The sequence below is a fragment of the Acanthamoeba castellanii genome, assembly GCF_000313135.1.
Source record: "Acanthamoeba castellanii str. Neff unplaced genomic scaffold scf7180000084711, whole genome shotgun sequence".
Classification (NCBI taxonomy): Eukaryota; Discosea; order Longamoebia; family Acanthamoebidae; genus Acanthamoeba; species Acanthamoeba castellanii.
Genome location: NW_004457391.1, coordinates 369431 through 382699, shown reverse-complemented (window position 1 = coordinate 382699; position 13269 = coordinate 369431). Strand labels below are relative to the sequence as shown.

General features: G+C 60.3%; 6 protein-coding genes across 6 annotated transcripts; 3 read left to right on the top strand and 3 right to left on the bottom strand.

Moving 5' to 3' along the window:
* Positions 1-22: 22 nt before the first annotated feature.
* Positions 23-868, top strand: ACA1_379510 (uncharacterized protein; the record flags this gene model as incomplete). The annotated part of the gene is made up of 4 exons (XM_004337734.1): positions 23-161; positions 254-450; positions 569-727; positions 851-868. Coding segments are annotated over 4 exons (513 nt in total), but the record flags the coding sequence as incomplete, so codon positions are not given.
* A 413-nt stretch (positions 869-1281) lies between these two features.
* ACA1_379500 (Bbox zinc finger domain containing protein) lies at positions 1282-3387 on the bottom strand (the record flags this gene model as incomplete). The annotated part of the gene is made up of 1 exon (XM_004337733.1): positions 1282-3387. One exon carries the CDS (start codon positions 3385-3387, stop codon positions 1282-1284), a length of 2106 nt encoding a protein of 701 aa, XP_004337781.1.
* Positions 3388-3607: 220 nt separating this feature from the next.
* On the top strand, positions 3608-3816 carry ACA1_379490 (uncharacterized protein; the record flags this gene model as incomplete). The annotated part of the gene is made up of 2 exons (XM_004337732.1): positions 3608-3685; positions 3706-3816. The coding sequence occupies 2 exons, from the start codon at positions 3608-3610 to the stop codon at positions 3814-3816; spliced, it is 189 nt and encodes a 62-aa protein (XP_004337780.1).
* A 186-nt stretch (positions 3817-4002) lies between these two features.
* Positions 4003-9498, bottom strand: ACA1_379480 (uncharacterized protein; the record flags this gene model as incomplete). The annotated part of the gene is made up of 21 exons (XM_004337731.1): positions 4003-4241; positions 4325-4515; positions 4661-4810; positions 4927-5036; positions 5177-5379; positions 5515-5666; positions 5754-5812; positions 5952-6320; positions 6478-6591; positions 6673-6774; positions 6877-7088; positions 7199-7376; positions 7491-7564; positions 7679-8054; positions 8149-8216; positions 8318-8449; positions 8543-8653; positions 8773-8904; positions 8993-9079; positions 9159-9278; positions 9393-9498. The coding sequence occupies 21 exons, from the start codon at positions 9496-9498 to the stop codon at positions 4003-4005; spliced, it is 3285 nt and encodes a 1094-aa protein (XP_004337779.1).
* A 411-nt stretch (positions 9499-9909) lies between these two features.
* On the bottom strand, positions 9910-10386 carry ACA1_379470 (uncharacterized protein; the record flags this gene model as incomplete). The annotated part of the gene is made up of 1 exon (XM_004337730.1): positions 9910-10386. One exon carries the CDS (start codon positions 10384-10386, stop codon positions 9910-9912), a length of 477 nt encoding a protein of 158 aa, XP_004337778.1.
* A 371-nt stretch (positions 10387-10757) lies between these two features.
* ACA1_379460 (Fbox domain containing protein) lies at positions 10758-13167 on the top strand (the record flags this gene model as incomplete). Its single annotated transcript, XM_004337729.1, has 9 exons — positions 10758-10843; positions 10963-10999; positions 11070-11144; positions 11394-11457; positions 11603-11692; positions 11790-11930; positions 12023-12540; positions 12617-12752; positions 12836-13167. 9 exons carry the CDS (start codon positions 10758-10760, stop codon positions 13165-13167), a joined length of 1479 nt encoding a protein of 492 aa, XP_004337777.1.
* Between the last annotated feature and the right edge of the window lie 102 nt (positions 13168-13269).

Here is a 13269-nt window from a genome sequence, read left to right as displayed (position 1 = left end):
GGCGGGCTCGACAGCCGGCAGCACGACCACGAAGCCCTCGGCGCAGAGCAGTCGCGTCGCGTCGGCGTCGGCCTTGAACGCGAGCCGGGACGACGAAAGCGAGCTGCTGACGTCATACACGCCCAAGGCCTCGTCGTCTACAGACTCCCCAGTGAGCCAAGGTGCGCGCCCGCCACCTTAACCTTGACCTTCCCCTTAACCTACCGCCACCTTAACCGTAGAACCAACCGCCATCTTAAATGTTGGGTACCAGCGAGGGAGAGCCTGAGCGCGCTGCGGGTGGGGCTCGCGCGGCAGCTGGAAGCGGTGGAGCAGCGGCTCGAGGAGGCCGAGGCCAGGAGCGCGGAGGACCACCATTTTGCGGCGGACATGCACGCCTGGAACCTCCAGCTCCTCGCCCAGCAGAAGGCCGACCAGCAGAGGATCCGAGAACTCGAGGAGATGTGCAAGGTGCGTGTTCTGTGTGTGCGGTGGTGTGCGGTGGTGTGTGTGCGATGGTGTGTGTGCGATGGTGTGTGTGCGGTGTGCGGCGGGGAGACGGGGGCCTCGGCTGACTGGGTGTGGGCAGGCGCTGATGGACGAGAAGGAGGAGCGAGGAGGCAATGGCGACGACAGTGGCGATAATTACCTGCCGCGCCAGGAGGAGCTCCAGACGATGACGCGGGACCAACTCAACGAGGTCGAGAGGCGACAGGAAGAATACCTCCTCACCATCCGCAAGATCAAGGTCCTCCTCTTCCCCCACACCAGAACTATGATGAAGCAGATATATCTTTATATCTTGTCTGACACGTCTTCTCTCATATCTGCTCTTATTTGTTTGTTACCTGTTATTTGTTTTTTCCCACAGATCAGCCTCATCCGGTGAACTGGGTGTTCCTTTTTTCATTTCCCAAGTTGTTTTTTATTTGCACACAATCCCACAACACACGGCCGCGACACCCACCACAACGGGTCCTCAACTGCTGGATGCATCGGAGGGTGGGACACAACCGACGCCTTCTCAGGGCTCGTCGACGAAGGTGGAGGCGCCAATGGAGGTGTTTGTGCGCACGCTGACGAGCAAGGCCTTCGTGATCGTCTTCTTGTTGTCCGTTCTGATTGAATAAATGTGTATATTTTTTGTTCGCCACACTGTTGAGCTGACCACATCAGTGACACCAAGTACGACATACCCACGGGTATGTCTGTGTATCTGTGAGGTATCTCTGTGGCACATTGCCATCTTCACAGATGACGGGATCTGATTCTTGATTAACTAGGAAGAGCCATTCACTCCTGTTACCACACCTGCACCCGTTTGTTGCTGCTGTCGGCCACAATGATGTGGCCCGTCGCTGCGTCGACCGCCACGCCCGTAGGACGGTTGAACTGGGCGGGACCGCCACCCTGGGAGCCGAAGGTGCGAAGGAAGGACCCGTCGTAGGCGCGCCACACCTGCACCCGATGGTTGCCCCAATCGGCCACGATGACGTTACCCGCCGTGTCGACCGCCACACCCGCGGGGCTATTGAACTGGTCCTGGCCATGACCCCGGGAGCCGAAGGTGCGGACGAAGGACCCATCGGCGTGCCACACGTGCACCCGATGGTTGCCCGAGTCGGCCACAATGATGTTGCCCGTGGCCGCGTCGACCGCCACGCCCGCGGGCTGTTGGAACTGACCGGGGCCGGCACCGCGGGAGCCGAAGGTGCGAAGGAAGGACCCGTCGTAGGCGCGCCACACCTGCACCCGATGGTTGTTGCTGTCGGTAACGATGATGTGGCCCGCCTTGTCGACCGCCACGCCGCGTGGGCATTGGAACTGGCCGGGACCGGAACCGCGGGAGCCGAAGGTGCGGACGAAGGACCCGTCATCGGCGCGCCACACGTGCAACCGGTGGCTGTAGATGTCGGTCACGACGATGTGGCCGTTGGCATGGTCCACCGCCACGCCCCACAAGGTCCCTATCTGGGCACCCGAACCCGGGGTGGTGCCCCAAGTGCGGACGCACGACCCGTCGTCGGCGCGGCACACGTGCACCTGGCTGCAGTCAGCCACGACGATGTGGCCCGCCGCCGCGTCGACTGCCACGGCCCATGGCCTTCTGAACTGGTCAACCGAACCGAGAGTACGCTGGGCCGCTGTCATGACAGTGTAGTCGCGCACAACACCACCAGCAGCAGCCGTGCGCCGCTCCAGGCGACCCGACGAGCCCACCGCCTCGGCCCACGTGTCTTCGCTTGTGAGTGCGATGCTGCTCGCCTGCATTCCTCTCGCCGCCGCCGCCGCCGCCGCCGCCGCAGTCCTCGCCGCCTGACAGACTGCTGCCGAATCGCCCCAAGTGGCCGACCGACCGAGCCCACCGCACTGCAGCAGCTGCTGCTGCTGGAGGGCCTTCCCGGCTGCCGCCAGTCGCGTGTGGGCCTCCGCCAGCTGGGCCTGCCGCTTGGCCGCCGCCTCGGCCGTAGTGCGCTCCCACTCGTCCACCTCGGCGCCTAGCACTCTCTCGCGCTGGGCCACGGCCTCGCGCATCTGGTCAAAGTGCTGCTTGATGGCCGCCCTGGCCTCGCGCGCGCTCGCCTGTTCGGCGGCCTCGCGCGCCGCCTGGCGTTCCACGGCGGCCTCGACCTCGCCCATGGCAGCCTCGACCTGGGCCAGCTCGACCCGCGCGGCCTCGCGCACTCGCTGCTCGGCCTCCTCGATGGTGACGGCATCGTGGCCCTTGTGCGGCCCCGCCACGAGGCACACCACGCACACGGCCACGCCGTCGCGCTCGCACCACATCTCCACCTTCTTGGCCCGGTGGTGCTCGCACGCGGCGCGCGGCTCGGGCGCGTCGGCCGACGCCACACGCACGTGGCTCCGCAGCGCAGGGAACCCGTGGAGCTGCGCGTCGCATGCCATACACAGGTGGGCGCCGCCGCACTGCTCGCAGAACTTCTCCGCCGCCGCTTGACTGCAGTTGGCGCACTTGAGCGCCGCGGCGGCGGCGGCGGAGGTCTCTACAGTCGGCCGCGGCTGCCTCATGGCCGAGGAGGAGGAGGAGGAGAGGAGGTCGATGAGGTCAAAGTTGCGTGGCAGGCCCTTCACGCCCTCCGCCGGCGCCGCGGCCTCGCCGTCGACCAGACGAACACGCGTCACCGTGCGGCACTTGGGGCACCGCAGAGGACGCGTGGCCTCCTCCAGTTCGGCTTCGGAGTTGGAGTTGGTGGGGGTGGGGGTGGAGGGGGTGGCGTCGAGGAGGCGGGTGAGGCACGCGGTGCAGAAGGAGTGGCCGCACTTGAGCAGCCGCGGCACGTGGTCGGCCTCGCTCGCGCTGAAGGCGACCAAACATACAGAACATGTGCCCACGTCGTCCTTGTCCTCTTCAGCAGCGGAGTCGGTAAGCGTCGGGTGGTGGTTCATCTCCTCCTCTCCTCTCTTCTTTCTTTTCTTTCTTTCTTGCACAAATGGGGCAAAGCTTTGCATTTCGCGTTTCAGTGTTGTTGTTTTTTATTTGTGCGCTGTGAACGTACCAATCATAATTTTGTGCACTTCCTTGTTTGCTGCTTGTCCCGCGGAGGAAGGTCCCGCCACCACCATCGAGGCGGCCGAGCAGCGGGCCGCTGCACAGGTCGAGCTGGCCATGGGCGAGGTCAAGGCCGTGATGGAGCGCCAGGCGGCGTGCGAGGCCAGCGAACAGAAGAGCGCATTTGAGGCGTGGGTGGCCATCAAGCAGACCAGGTGCATGAGGCCGTGGCCCAGCGCGAGAGGGTGCTTGGCGCCAAGGTCGGCTCGTGGGAGCACACAAGAGCCAATGTGGTGGCCAAGCAGTGCCTGGGCCAGGCTGGGTAAAACTCTGAAGCTGCTGGAGGCTATTCAGCAGCCCATCCTTCAGCGGGCCGATGGCGTCGTGGCCCTTGTGACGAGCGCCAAGAGGTCCTTCTTGGCCCGGTGGTGCTCGTGAGAGCCTGACACCAAATATTTGATATATATATATATACTGAAGGTTGTAATCAGTGGAAATACAGGACTCTCTGTTTAGATGCGCTCCTTGCCCTTGCCGACGGTGGTGTCGTGGCTCTGGAGGCTCTTCTTGATGCCCTCCCGGAACCGTTCCAGCTTGCCGATGGCGCGCTCGCGCTCCTCGTCGCTCTTGAACACGCTCCGCACCTCCTTGAGCACCACGTCGGGCTGCTCCTGCGGCCGCCGCGCCTCGAAGTCGGCCTTGGTCATGACCTTGCCAACCTTCAACCAGTTGTCCTGCACGTACTGCGATCCTGTGTGTCGTGTGTTCGTGCGTGCGTCGTGTCAGAGGAATGTGAATGCTCACATTCCACACAGGCCACCGGGTGCGGCATACCAGGAGCGACGCCGCTGGCCGGTCGCACGAACTCGCTGAGGAGGTGGTCGCGCGCGGTCCTCCTCTCGGCCCTCATGCGCTCCCGGCGCAGGCCCTTCAGCTCGGCGCTCGGCGTGCTGGTCACGCCGCACTTGCGAAGCCATTGGTTGACGATGTCGAGCGACACCGACGTGACGATCCGTTGCCTCCTCCTGCGGTCACCGTTGTGCGTCAGTTCATCACCACGACACGCGCACAAAACATACGGAACACACGGCACGCACGGCACTCACCACACTCACGGCACGCACGACACACACGCAGAGTTGAAGCAAGTAAGAGAGATGCTGTATGTACCTGAACCAGATCTTGTCGTACCACTTGGGCAGCTTCTTGAGGAGCACTTCGAACTCGACCAGGAGCTCCACGATCAATCGGTTGCCCTGACCGAGCGCCGCGAGCTCGACAGGCGACTTCACATTGCACAGATGCTGCAGCTTCTTGAGCCTGGGGATGTCGTGTGTCGTGTGTCGTGTCGTGCGTTGTGGTGAGTCAAACTGTTGGGGGGGAAGGAGACTCGAAGTAATGTGTGCGACGACAATGAGGAGGAGGACGACGAGTACTTCTTCTTGATCTTGCCCGAAGGCAAGGGTCCGCTCCAGGAGTGGAGGCGGTAGACCACCTGCTCGTCCGTCAGGTCGGCCAGGATCGCCTTCTTCAGCGCCTCGATATACTGCATGCAGACACCCGCACGACACGACACACACCAGCGCACATGCACACATTGGTCGGCGATTGATCATCATACCATATCTAAATATCAAAAAATCGAGATGTTGAGAAAGAGAGAGAGAAAAGAGGAGTGAAACGTACGAGGCGGCCGTTGTCGCGGTCGCCGTGCTGGGCCAGGATGTTGATGGCCACGGCGAGCTTGCGCTCGAAGGGCAGGATCTTGAGCACGTGGAAGGCGTGCTGCGACGAGTCCTCGATGAGGTCGGCCTGGTGCAGCTCGGCATCGCCGCGGCCGAAGGAGGAGATCGACGTCTCGGTTCTGTCCAACGCTCGGTGCACCGCCACTGCGGTCCAACAACGAATTAATTAATTAATTAATAAATAATCATCTAAATTTTCAATCGATGAAAACCATGTTTTAGGTTATTTATTATTCGTTATTCCAATTCTAATGTTATAAAATAAAGAATGGTGGGTACCAGTGCCGAGGTCGTAGCGCTTGCGGAGGAAGCCCTTCTTGATGAGGACGGGCTCGAAGTGGTACACGGCCACGTTCCTTTCGTTGGGCAGGTGCTTCTCCAGGTGGTTGGCCACCCGCTTGGCCCGCTTCTCCAAGTGCCTCGTTCGCGGCCTGTGTTTTTTTTCGGAAAAAAACAATTAATTTATCAATTTAAAGCACAATGATATTTCCTCGCCAAGTTGTGATGAGCTTACGTACCTCAAGAAGGTGTAGCCCTCGGTGTACTTCTTGATCTCAGCTGCGTCCCTCCACGCTCCCTGGAACGGCCGTTCAGCACTCATAAATCAGTGGTTGCCTCGTCCCTCACACAACACCGCACACACCACACAACGCACCGCACACCGCACACATCGCACACACGACAGGCGCATCAAGCAAGTGGTCTGTGTGGCATACCTCCTTGGCCTCGGCTTGATCGTCTTCGTCGTCGTCCACCTTGTTCTTGCCCTTTTTGCTATTCTTGCTGCTCTTCTTGGCCGGCGCGGCTTCCTCGAGCTCGGTGGTGTCGTCGTCCTGGTTCACCTTGAGCATCTTGTCGCGCTTGAGCTTGCGGGCGCGCTTCTTCTTGGCGAACTTGCTCTCGCTGGTGCCCGGCGGCAATTCGCCCTCGTCCTCGCGCCGCCGCGTGAGAACCTCCTTCACGCTCACATAGTCGCTCTGCGTCTTCTCCGGGAAGGGCAGGATGCGGTTCTGCAGCACGTCCGAGATGAACTGGCCCACCACGTACGTGCGGATCCCAGCGTCCCTCACCAGCAAGTACAGCTCCTGCACGCACACGCACACGCACACGCACACGCACACGCACACGCACACGCACACGCACACGCACACGCACACGCACACGCACACGCACACGCACACGCACACACAACGTAAGAATTGTGGCGAGGACAGGAATGCAAAGAATGAGAGGGAATGGTACGCGAGCGGGGAGGTCGGTGATGGCCTCCTTGGAGTCCTCGGCGCCGCGCGTGTAGTTGTTGTTGAGGAAGATCACCAGCTTGCCCTTCATGTCTTCAATCAGCGTGCCACCATCCTGTTCGTCGTACCCGTTAGCCACCCGCACGACCGCACGACCGCGCACAGGCTCAGCACAAGGGATCGTAAGAGAACGTACGAGACGTCGGTAGGTGAACGACACGCCCTCGTAGAGCGACAGATTCCAAGAAGTGACGTTGGGCAGTCCCACATTGGCCAACAAACGCTCCCACGCTTTCACCTGTGCACAGTTATCGCAAGTAATAGATCAGTGCTGAGAGCTGCACACGTGTGCGGTGGTGCGTGTGCGGTGGTACGTGTGCGTGCGAGTGTGCGTGAATACCTCCTCGTGGGTGGTGTTGGTGTTGGTGACCAGGAGCACATCAACGTTCTCCTTGGCCCTGTAGGGCTCCGCCAGCTGCAGCGAGAACAGACGCTGCTGGATGCACCGCAGCTGGTCCCTGTTTTCCGGCCGCATGCCGCTTAGCTTGAGATAGGCCGTGAGATCGCCGTGCACGTAGGCCGGCAGGTCCTCGTTGTTGAACGCCATCGTCCCTAATCGCGTGTGTTTGTGTTTGTTGTGTTCCATTGTCAACTCACCGCACACGCACACACACATGCACACGCACACATTCACGATTGAGCGGAGTGGAGAGCGGTGGTACCGGAGATGTAGGTGAGGGCGCCGGGTTCGAGGCGCTTGACCTGCTTGAGGAGACCCTCGAGGAAGGGCCGCACCTTTCCCTTGCGGTTGCGGAACACCATGTCGTTGGTCTGCAACTTGAAGTTCTCGGCGATGCCCAGGTAGGCCTCCACTGGCCGACCGCACTTGGAACCAATTGGCTGCCAAAACAAACAAGAGTGTGATCAGCCAATCACGGCCTTGTGCTTGTGTGTGTTGGCCACTCAATGGTTGAGAGGTAACAAAGGTCGACATAATGAATCGCGTGTCGGTACCTGGTTGGAGATGTTCTTCACGCTGAAGGTCACCGGCGCCTCCTCCTCCATCGTGATCGTCCTCAATCCCTCCACTGCACGACGAGACCAACATTCAATTAATTAGAATCTTAATAATTATTTATATTAACACGAATAATCGAATAAATGTAAAATATTCTAAATAAAAAAGCCGGCGGCGAGCGTACCGGCAGAGATGAGGACGGGGAACTGGACGACGAAGGGATCGACCTGCGCGCGGAAGCCCGGCAGCAGTCGATTGACCCGCTGCACCAACCCGCGGTAGTCCAGCCGCGCCACCTCGCGCAGCCGCTTGCCCACGCGCGGCGCGTCGATGTCCTTCACCCGCACGCGCATGTTGCGCACCGTGTAGCTCTCGCCCACGGCCAGGCTGCGCGTGATCTTGTGATGGTCGGCGTCGTTGTCGAAGGCCACCCAGGTGTTGGACTGGAGGTAGAGCTTGATGAACTGGTGCACGGGCGTCGGCATGCCGCCGTTGTTGGTCACCGTGAAGGTCACTCGCAGATCGTCATCGGGCTCGATGATACCGTCGTCGTTGTAGTCCTGCATTTACATAACATGCATTAATATGTTAATATAATTAAGAATGATAATAATATGCTTAAGCGTTGTAATCGTTTGAGCACAGCCACGGAACACGTGCCTGGATTTCGTATTGGATGGTCCGGAGCTCATACGGCGAATGGTAGACCTTGCAGTCGCCATCTGTGTGCGCGTTCGTAGGGTGAGCAAACGCGCTCTTCTTGTGGTGGAAAACGAAAGCGACAACGACTACGAAAGCGACAACGAAAGGGGAGTGGTCGCACTCTTGATGACTTTGATGGCGTAGCTGCCAGTGGCGCCGTTTCGTCCGTCAGATCCGTCTCGTCCGCGACTGCCGGAGCTGCCGCTCGGGCCAGAGTACCCGCCCGGGTTGGAGTGGTGGGTTGTGTAGGTGCCTAGTTATCGCGAATCATTGCACGGCGTGCGTGCAGTGTCGGCTTAGTCTAACATGACGCTGGATAAACAGCGCGGCGTGCGTGCATAAGTACTTGAGGTGCCATCGCCGTTGCTCCGGGTATGCGACTCGGTCCACGAGTAGGAGCTACCACCGGCACCGCCCGCTCCTCCGTGGCCACCACTGCCGCCGTGTCCCCTGCTTCCTGCGATGTGGCGTGCCAGAAGCGAACAGGGTTTTGATACGTCCTTGAGTGGTCCGTTCTTGTGTACGTGCGCGTGTGCGGTTGTGTCGTGTGTGTCGTGTGTGTGTTGGGTGGAGTACCTCCAATGCCGCCAGAGAAATTGGGCCGACTGTAGAGCATGACGAAGTCCATGTCACGCTCGTCCACGCTGACCGAGATATTTCCGCCGTCGCCGCCAGTGCCTCCGTCTGCGCCATCGCCTCCATCTCCGCCTGCAAAGAATGTAGAAAGAAAGAAATTTTATAAAAATGGTACATATCCACATAATATTCATAGATTAGCTGAAGGAGAGACGCGTACCATGGCCACCGGGGCCTCCGTTAGTGCCGCTCGAGTAACGCGTGGCATCCCGGCCTCTGGTCCCCGTGCCGCCATCTCCACCACGACCTGATCACGCCATGACGTGGCCGACATAGTAAAGGCGCTGCTTTTGTGCTCAAAAGTGGAGAAGGCAACGTCGGCGTACCGCCATCGCCGCCGCGGCCGCCGTCACCGCCGCGCGCCGTGAGGAACACCAGCTGTGGCGTCCGCGTTTCGTCCTCGGCGAGCGGAATGATCTGCATGTTGCCTGTCACGCTGTCCTTGACTGTTTTTACGAGTTTCCGATCAGCGGACTCAGTGATCAACGAGTGTGTGTGCGTGCGTGCGTGCATGTGTGTGCGTGTGCGTGCAGGAGTGCGTATGGGCCACGTTGTGGTACGGACCGGTGACGGTGGAGGTGAGAGGGCTGAAGGTGTGGTTGAGGTGAATGTCAGTCGCATGCCGGCCGTCGGCGCCACGGTGGCCGGGCGAGCCTCGGCCGCCATGACCGCCCTTGCATACCCGCCCCACCAGGTCAGACAGCGAGTCATCACACACCAGTGGTGGACAGCACACTCCTCACAGCGGCATGGCAATGGGCCGAGAGAGTACCCCGCTAGAGCCGTGGTGGCCACCGCTGCCGTGGCTTCCAGGACTTCCGTGCGCGCCGTTGGCGTCGAATACCAGCTGCCGGTCGATCACGCTCGCCGGCTCTGGGTCTGTTTCGTTGTTTGTTTGTTTTGTTTGTATTTGTATTTGTATTTGTTTTGTATTTGTTTTGTTTTGTTTTAATTTTCGGCCGTTGTGAGTGGCGGAGTTGTTTTGGTTGTCTTGGTCGCATAGCACGGTGGTCGCGTTCCGGCAGGGGAAGTCGAAAAAGAGAGAAAGAGAGAAGAGGAGAGAAAGTGTAGCGGGAGTCAGGTACCGAGTACGACCTGGGCCATGAGCTGCAGGTCGCCGTCGATGTAGTCGTCGCCGCACACCGCAGCGTCGAGCTCGTTCTCGTCCTCTTCGCTCATCACCGTGTCCGCTCGCGGTCGGCTGCCCACACCGCTGGTGGCGTCACCACCGCCAAAGTCGGGGCCGCCGCTCGGGCCTGCGCCCGTCACCATCATCATAGGGAGCCCGCCCACGGCGAGGCCCCCGGGCTCCTGCCTGGGGGAGGCCTGGCCGACGTCGACGTAGGTCGCCTGCTCGCCGCTGTTCTCGGGCAAGGCCGGAGTGGCGAGCGAGGCGACGAGCGAGGGAGCGGAAGGCGGCAATGACGACGACGACGAAGAAGACGACGACAAAGACGAAGAGGCCACCAGCTGGTGCTGCTTTTCCTTGTCGAGCGCCTCTGCGTCCATCATCATGGGGGGTGCCGAGGCCTCCAATACCGCCGCGCTCTCCATGCTCACCTCCGCCATCTCTACAAAAATAAAATAAAATAAAAAATAAACAGTCAATCAAAATCAACAGTCAATCAAAATCACAAGTGAATGGAAGAGGAAGAGGGATGTAATGTTGTGCCTGGTGTGTTTGTACTGCCTGGTGTGTTTGAGCGGTTGTAACTTGGAGCGAAGAATAAACAAGACCGGTTCGGAAAGCTGTGTCGGTGACCGACACCCGCGTGATTGGGCCGACCTTGTTAGGCGAAAGTATTGGTGAGCGACCACCGCAGGAGTGTGAAAAACTTGGAAAAAAAATGTCTTTTTTTAATTTTTAAATTTTTTTCTTGTTTATTCTTAGATTTGTTATTTTGTTTCCTTGCGCTCCGGACGATATGGAGGGCACCACCGGAAGTCGAGGTGGGGAGGGCAATACCACCTTGTTGAGCACCACAGCAGCGGTCGAGTTCAATGCCGAAAGGTGCCGTCATTGTTTTGTTTTTCTCCTCAATACGACATATTTCCCCCTCCCCCCCTTTCCAACGCTCTACGCGAACTCACTTGGCCAAGCGCTGGCGCACCTGCGGTGCTGGTGGGTAGTTGGTTTCATCAGCTGCCCGTCGAGGCGCTGCTCAAGGTGAACACGCGCCTGGCTCCAGCTTGCCCGCCACATATCAAGAAGCTGACGGTGGTGGTGGGTGGTGCAGGTGTTTGGGCTGCTGGCGCGAGACGACCTCCTGCGTGTGGGCGCCGTGTGCCGCGCGTCCCTTCTTCTCTCCGAGGTGCGTACCAGCCACCGCCGGTGGTGAGAGATTACAAACGTATGATTCTCACTGGATCGTGCCCCGCGTCTGGTGCTGGGCTTGTGTAGGACGACTCGCTCTGGCCGCCCTTGGCGCGGCGCCGCATCTTCTATCGGTGACTCACTCCGTCTCCCGCCTTTGAATGGACTACACGACATCATATAGTGCGCCATGTGTTGCTAACATGCATGCTAACACAACATGCAACATATGCGCTACCTTTTTCAGGAAGTGGACGTTCGAGCAGCAGACTTTGGAGCGTACGGGGAGAGGGATAAGCGAGGGCGCGCTGGTGTTTCCACACGTCGGTATGACTACCAGGCAAGCCTGTCATTTCGTTGGTCGTGTCGGGTCGTGTCGTGTGCGTGTGCGTGTGCGTGTGCGTGTGCGTGTCGTGTGATGACTCGTGCTCACAGTTGCCTGGGATCTGTTTACAGTGCTGGTGAGCGAAGACAGAAGCCAACTGAGTCTCCTCTCCGTCCTCGACGACATGCTGCGCCCGTTGCCCCTCCCCGCCGCTGGCCGCTGTACGTCTCGTGATGTGACCGCACAACCACTTACGACCGCACTCGCAGGCAACGCACACGTGTGCGCACACATCGATTAATAATCGATGGCACACAGGCCGCGTGGAGCAGTTCGCGGGCCATGGCGCGCTTCTGGTCTCGGTCGTCAGCCTCAACAGCGGGAGCGCATCGGAGACGCGGATCGGCTACGTACATGACCTCGCACGCCCTGCACGCCCCTTCCTGCTCGGCGGCAACCGTACGCTACACTCCCCCTCCCCAGCCATCATTGTTCACATTCCTCCAGTTCGTTGGGCTTCTGAACCGAGCGCGCGGTGGTATTCCAAGCAGACATCGGCTCGACGTCGTACTTCGACACCGTGACGTGTCTCAGCGTCAACCAGGATAGCCGGCTCGTGGCGTTCGGGCACCGGGACGGCCGTGTAGACTGCTTCGCATTCCTCCTCCCCGCAGCCGACGATGACGACGGCGACCGCCAGCCGCTGGCGGGCGTCGTGTCGCTCGAGTTGGACCCCTCCCTGTCACGCCCACGGGGCCGCGCCCGCCTCAGCACCGTGCAGATCTTGGCCTGCGGCGCTGCCGGTGAGAGGAATGTCGACAACCAAAGCGACGACAGCGACGACGTCGCCACGCAGAGCGTGCTGGTCTGCGGCTACACGAACGGAAGAATCGAGGTGGTGGTGCCATTCGACGGCGGCGAGGCCAGTGCTTCGACAGCCACAACAGCTACGAAGAGGTTCTGCCTGGAGGAGGGCAGCACGGTGGCGTGGGTTCGCGCCGAGCGAGACCAGATCCTATGCGCCTGTCGGTCGCTCGTTGCGCTCAGCTCCGAGTCGCTCCATATTCTGGTGCGCTGTCCGCCTCGGCCTCCTCCCACTAGGCGATAATGTGCTGCAGACTCACCACCACTGGCTGACGGACCAGGAGCGGGAGGACAAGAGCGCCGCCGCGTACGTCGACGGGTGGAAGCAGCGCTGCGTGCTCCGCCCCAGCAAGGGCGCCATCGTCGCCGCGCACTCGTCGAGGGCGTCCGACAGCGTGGTCATCGCCTTTGCCTCTGGTGAGTCGTGCCGATCAACCGACCATCGCCTGCAATGTGTGCCAAATGATACACTGATCGTGTGGTGTGTGGCGTGTGGCCAGGGGTCGAGGTGTGGAGCAAGGCCTACGAGAGCAGGTTGGTGTCGGCGTCGCTGGGCGAGGGTCCGGTGCTGAGCATGCACAGCATCAGCAGCGCCTCGTCGCCGCTCAAGGACGACCACTGGGTCCTGGCGCTCACCACCCGCGCCCTCCACCTCATGCGCCTATGCCACGGCCGCGTGGACAAAAAGGGCACAGGCCGCGACCACCACCATCAGCCACCCCTGCGGCGCGTACACGCTGACATGCACGCGCGCACCCGGACCTTCAACAGGCTCTTCACCTCCTGGATGGCCACGCAACGTACCGTCAACAATGATATGGTGACAAAATGAAATACATTGTATTTCCTTGTATTTGGTGGGTGACGTCGACATTGCGATCAGCCCAGCTGGTTGGCTGGAATTGTGGGCTTAGTGGTGATTGGCGGTTTTCCA